This window comes from Stegastes partitus, unplaced genomic scaffold (assembly GCF_000690725.1).
Source record: "Stegastes partitus isolate 25-593 unplaced genomic scaffold, Stegastes_partitus-1.0.2 Scaffold1452, whole genome shotgun sequence".
Classification (NCBI taxonomy): domain Eukaryota; kingdom Metazoa; phylum Chordata; class Actinopteri; family Pomacentridae; genus Stegastes; species Stegastes partitus.
Window position 1 is genome coordinate 221,341 of NW_007579183.1, and position 3,253 is coordinate 224,593.

Genomic DNA, 3,253 nt, shown 5'->3' on the forward strand with positions numbered 1-3,253 from the left:
TGGAAAAGAAGTGATCACAGATCACCAAATACTGCATTCCTAAAGCTCAGGATTTTTTAAAAATTACTTTTCATGGTCAAATCCAGAGATCAGGTGGCCAATCTGAAAATAAATCAATCCTGAATTTTTAAAAATCGTCAACATGTTGCGGGGCAAGGGGCGTGGCTGGCTTGATTGACAGTCGGCAGCGACCATACAGAAGGCGGTAAATGTGGGCGGGGCAGATAGGGCCCGCCTCTCAATCTGTCTGACCAATCGCTGCTCCTATGGCTCCGCCCCCCTCCCACGATTTTTGCGTCACTGGCTCCAAAAATCCAAGATGTCAACCAGGAAGTAGCAAAACCCTGGCTTCATGTTCTCAGAGCAGGAACCAGCGGGTGACGTCACGGCAGCTACGTCCATCTGTTTACAGTCTGTGGTTAGAACACACCATACCTGCTGTCTGCTTTGCTGTTTCAGATACACCTGCTGTCTGATTGGCTGTTTCAGGTACACCTGCTGTCTGATTGGCTGTTTCAGGTACACCTGGTGTTTGTCATTTGCGGCGACTCTTCAGCAGCTAAATGAACTTGCAGTCCATAAAGAAGAACTCGCTGAAAACCTGAACACACAGATCGTCTGTGAGTTGACCCGATACACCCAGGAGCTGAAGACGGAGAGGAAGACTGTGAGTAAACAAACATAAACAATCAACAAATAAACAACAAAGACTCAAATACTAACAGTCAGAAGCTGAAGACAAAGAGGAAGACTGTCAATCTAACAATATACAAAGTGACCCATATTCCTTTGCTTTAATCAGTCACCCTGATTCTGTCTGACACCAGCAGTTTGTAAGCCCCGCCCCTGCAGCCATAGGTGATGCCCCCTTTCAGTCATATATTTGAGGCCATGCCCCCTGTTGCCATAGATGCAAGGCCACACCCCCTGTTGCCATAGATACAAGGCCACGCCCCTTGTATCAAGTGGAGAAGAGTCAGACCTGCCATGAGGTGACCTTTAGATTCCTGTCTGACTTGATCCCTGCTTACTCTGACGTCTGTCAAGCTGAACAATCATAATGTCGTGAGATCAGCACTCTGCGCAGCTGCAGGGCATGATGGGAAACACCTGACTCACCTGATCTAATGGCTGACTGGTTTATAATAGAAACTTTTCATGAGAGTTGATGTTAACTTTCTATATATTGATGTGAAGGTTTCTTCTCTGTGTTGGTTGATGTTCAGCATCAGCACTCTGTAGAGTCACTCTGGGCTGCTTGTTAAAGTGTCATCTGTACAGTCTGAGTATCTGAGGACCAGTAATTAAAGCTGTTTGCTATCTGACTGTCCATCAGAGTTTTCTCTGTATTTCTGTCGTTTAGCTTCACTAAACCGAAAAAAACTGCTGCTGGGATCAGTGGACACACTGAGCTGTTATCAACTAGTTAACACCACCAGAGGTTCTGAACCTGCTCTGAGCGCGCTCACGTTAAAAGGGCAGAGTTGGGCGCCCCGATAGCTCAACAGGTTGTATAAGGTCTAAACGTCCCCGAGTCAGCGGCCATGGATGGAGTCCGACACACCTCTTGTCCCTTCCTAAAGGCAAAAGGCCAAAGAATTACTTTAAGAACAGTGGGCACCAGAGGACCAATCACAGACGTAGACAGGAGCTGAATATCTGTCACATCATCCAACAGGAGGAGTTTGAGTTCAGGAAACACACTTCACAATGTGAATAGTTTTATCAATATCACTGCCTCTTACAAGGCCCTGTCAGGGAAAGGTTTTCATTTGCTGTAACTTGCTTTGATGTAGACTTCTTATTCAACCTTTAGCTAACTTATCGCTGACCCTTATGCAACACAAGACTGTGTAACCAAATGACAAATGTACAAATAATGCAAATAATAAGTAATAAAAGTATTTTCAATTCAGTGATCTGTGATGTTCTTATTATGTGTCCGACAGTTTGATTCTTCAGCTGTTAAAGCTGCTGTTAAAGCAAGTGAAGAACAAATGTGAGAACATCATTCAAACCGATAAGTCCACTCACTGCAGATCTTATAAAGTCAACAAGGACAGGGCTTTAGTGTTTAATCGGTTTCTGTTTTAGGGTTATGTTCATATTTAAAGGCAGAAAGAACGAGAAAATGCCTTTTGAAACTGCAGCTCTGAAAACCTAGAGACCCTATCACAGGGAGAGCAGAGAGCCGATTGGTCCGTAGGAGGTGTTTTAATATCTCTTATCTGGAGCATCACCTGCTCTGGAGCCGCCCAGGTGTTCGGCATCTGTTACCATGGTGAGCTACGTAATGAGAAGTGAACCACTGCCATAGTCCTGACAAGCCAGAGTTAAAGCTGACGTCCAGACCCTCAGATCCTCCGTCAGACTACAACGTTCAGTTTGACCACTTTAACAGTTTGTGTTGTTGCAGCATTTCCAAGATGGCCGCCGTGCCCAGCAGCACATTGAGAGCTCCTGGAAACAGCTGGAGTCTGTAAGTGGCCATGCCCACCCACACCACGCCCACCACCCACCTGACTCCGCCTCCACCCTGACCACATATTAACACCTTCACTGACAGCTGAGCAGGTGAAGTACTGTGTTCTGATTTGTTGTCTTGATGTTCTGTAGAGTAAACGTCGGTTTGAACGTGACTGTAAGGAGGCGGAGCGAGCTCAACACATCTCCGACAGAATCGACCTCGACAACAAGACGGACGGAGAAAAGGTATGAATATTAATCCAGTACACAGAGTCCAATACATATGAACATGAATAAATCCCATCAGCGGGAGGCTGGATCAAAGGAACAGCCCTTGGGTAATATGATTGGATGCTACTGGTCGTCTGTTAGTGGTCAGCTAGTGGCCAGGGTTAGGGTTAGCGTTAGCTGTGAATGACTGTAGAAGATGAATAAAACAGCTGATACACATCCGTGGAAGCAGTTTGAATCCATCATGATGATCTTATTTAACTAACCCCCAACTCCTGTTTCTGTGTCTCAGCGCTGCTCACTGAAGGTAATGTCCCTCATTTTTCATTATTATTCAACTACATGTTGTGACAGACGCTAATTTTCTGTATCTGTAAATGACATTTCACTGTAAGAGGTCTGCTGTTGGTTTAAAACTCTTCCTCTTCTTCAGGCGCGTCAGACAGCTCAGCAGAAACAACAAGCTGCTGAAGAGTCCCGGAAAGACTATGTGACCAGTTTAAACCAGTTTAACCAGGACCAGCACCAGCACTACCACACACTGGTACCAGTTATA

The 3,253-nt window shown here is 45.5% G+C and overlaps 1 protein-coding gene across 1 annotated transcript in view; it reads left to right on the top strand.

Annotated features, from left to right (window-relative positions):
* Positions 1–3,253, top strand: part of fnbp1a (formin binding protein 1a) — a 26,650-nt gene that overhangs the window by 3,720 nt on the left and 19,677 nt on the right. The window contains 4 exon segments of the mRNA XM_008299729.1: positions 520–667; positions 2,417–2,479; positions 2,617–2,712; positions 3,131–3,247. Of these exon segments, the coding sequence (XP_008297951.1) occupies positions 520–667; positions 2,417–2,479; positions 2,617–2,712; positions 3,131–3,247 (424 nt within the window).